Source organism: Notothenia coriiceps, unplaced genomic scaffold (genome assembly GCF_000735185.1).
Source record: "Notothenia coriiceps isolate Sejong01 unplaced genomic scaffold, NC01 NC01_scaffold00005817, whole genome shotgun sequence".
NCBI classification, from domain to species: domain Eukaryota; kingdom Metazoa; phylum Chordata; class Actinopteri; order Perciformes; family Nototheniidae; genus Notothenia; species Notothenia coriiceps.
The window spans coordinates 491-2,401 of NW_011338518.1; the positions used below are offsets into that span (position 1 = coordinate 491).

The 1,911-nt window shown below is 46.2% G+C and overlaps 1 protein-coding gene across 1 annotated transcript; it reads right to left on the reverse strand.

Annotated features, from left to right (window-relative positions):
* Window positions 1-200: 200 nt before the first annotated feature.
* On the reverse strand, window positions 201-1,090 carry LOC104943249 (trinucleotide repeat-containing gene 6B protein-like; the record flags this gene model as incomplete). The annotated part of the gene is made up of 3 exons (XM_010768594.1): window positions 914-1,090; window positions 660-752; window positions 201-473 (listed from the first exon to the last, which is right to left on the reverse strand). Coding segments are annotated over exons 1-3 (448 nt in total), but the record flags the coding sequence as incomplete, so codon positions are not given.
* Between the last annotated feature and the right edge of the window lie 821 nt (window positions 1,091-1,911).

Consider the following 1,911-nt stretch of genomic DNA (forward strand, 5'->3'; position numbering starts at 1 on the left):
TTTTAAGATTGACAAACATCATATGTGTAATTCGTGGCACAATTCAAACAGGATCGAAAGATAAGTTTTCTCCCCCCATTGACTTCAATACATCATTTTTCCGAAATAAGGTCCCATGGGTCGGAAGTAGATGGGCGGGACTTGGCCTCTCTATGATGCTAGATTTACAGATACTGTATAAAGATGTGTCATTGTATCACTTTCAAGAAGAGCTTCCTCTATAAGATACAGTGAAGCCATAAGTCCCCAGATTGTACCTGGGCCATATCTCGACTCTTGATTAATCCCGCTCCCTGCCCAGTTGCGAGCCATCCGTGGGCCTCCGCTGCCCCACGGGGAGGGCGAGGCCTGCTTCTGATTGGCTAAGCCAGGAGGGGGGCGTGGCAGCTGTGAGCTGTTGCGATTGGTCTTCCACATCTTGTTTTGTCCGATGGGCTCTGGGGGCCAGCTGGGCTTGTACTCCGAGTACTTTCCTAAAGAGGAAATGGTGAGGTGGGAGAAAGAGAGGGGGGTAATGAGTTTAGACAAGCAGACCACAGAAATGTGAGAGGAGAGGGCGTAGTGCAGCGAAATCCTTTGGCATAGCTTTTACACAAGGAAAATACAGTGTAACAGAAACTTAGGAGACATGAAGGAGAGTCAAAATGCATAATACATACCTGTGCTGTGTGCATTGCTGAGGGGGCTGTCTGAGGCACTGTAGGGCCAGGCACCAGGTGAAGGCAGCGAGGTGTTGAGGGAGGGGTTTGGCCCTGCAAAACATTACAAGGAAAGTTAAACATTCTGTGAAAACAACAAAAGTTGGACTGCAGATAACACCTGTGAGGAATACTGTAACATTTATCCTTAGACTTTCTGTCACTGGAGCATGCTTTCAACTAAAACAACATATTTGGCACACTCAGTGACATACCTATGTTGTCTCGCAGTAACTGGTGGTCAGAGTCGTTGAGGCTCGGGGGTCCCGGGGAGCCTAGGACACTCCCGGGGGTCATGTAGGGGTCAGAGTCCGGGTCTCCACTGCTCTGGATTCCCTTCCAGGGCACACCGGGCTGGAACTCTGACAACAGAAACGTATTGGCTCAGTTCAGACCTGGCATCCACATGTGTCCTGGGTAATCTGATCACTAGTGGACGGCCAAGTACGTCAGATCACACCTGGCATTAAAATGCAGTGTCAAGTGACCGTTTGCGATCCGATCCTACTTCCCTGCTCTGTGTGTAAATAAACACGTGCTTAATTAGTGTCTTGACATCCTCCTTTAAGTCTAGAAGAGCCTGGCTTGACATTTTCAACTGGCTTTTCCTTCTATAGAGAGGCGAAGTCCCTCCCTTTCCGGGGGAGCTCCATGGGACCTTATTTCGGAAAAAGTATGTATTGAAGTCAATGGAGAGAGAAAGATTATCTTTGGATCCCGTTTGAATTGTGCCACGAATCACACAAAAGATGTTTGTCAATTTAAAAGATCATTTTGCCAGTAAAAAAAAATAAAAATGCGTCGTAAAACTGTGAAGTAACACTTTCTTTGTGTGAAACCGCTCAATGAACTAGATCTCCCGCCTCGCACCACACACCAAGACGGCCATCACGTTGGCACATTTCACTTCTTTCTTTCAGAATGAGGTGAAAAGTATTAAAAGAGGTGAAAATCACTCCAAGTCTGGGCATGTTGAGAGCTGTACACACACAAGGGGAGTTAGTCGGTTCCGTGAGAGCCAGCATGCGGGACCGGGATTCTGGGATTTGTAGTCTTTCTAGTTGCGTATTTTTCATCGTCTTATATTTCAACAGTTTTACGACAAACTGTGACTTTTTTGACATGGAAATAATTTTTAAGATTAACAAACATCATATGTGTAATTCGTGGCACAATTCAAACGGGATCGAGAGATAATCTTTCTCTCTCCATT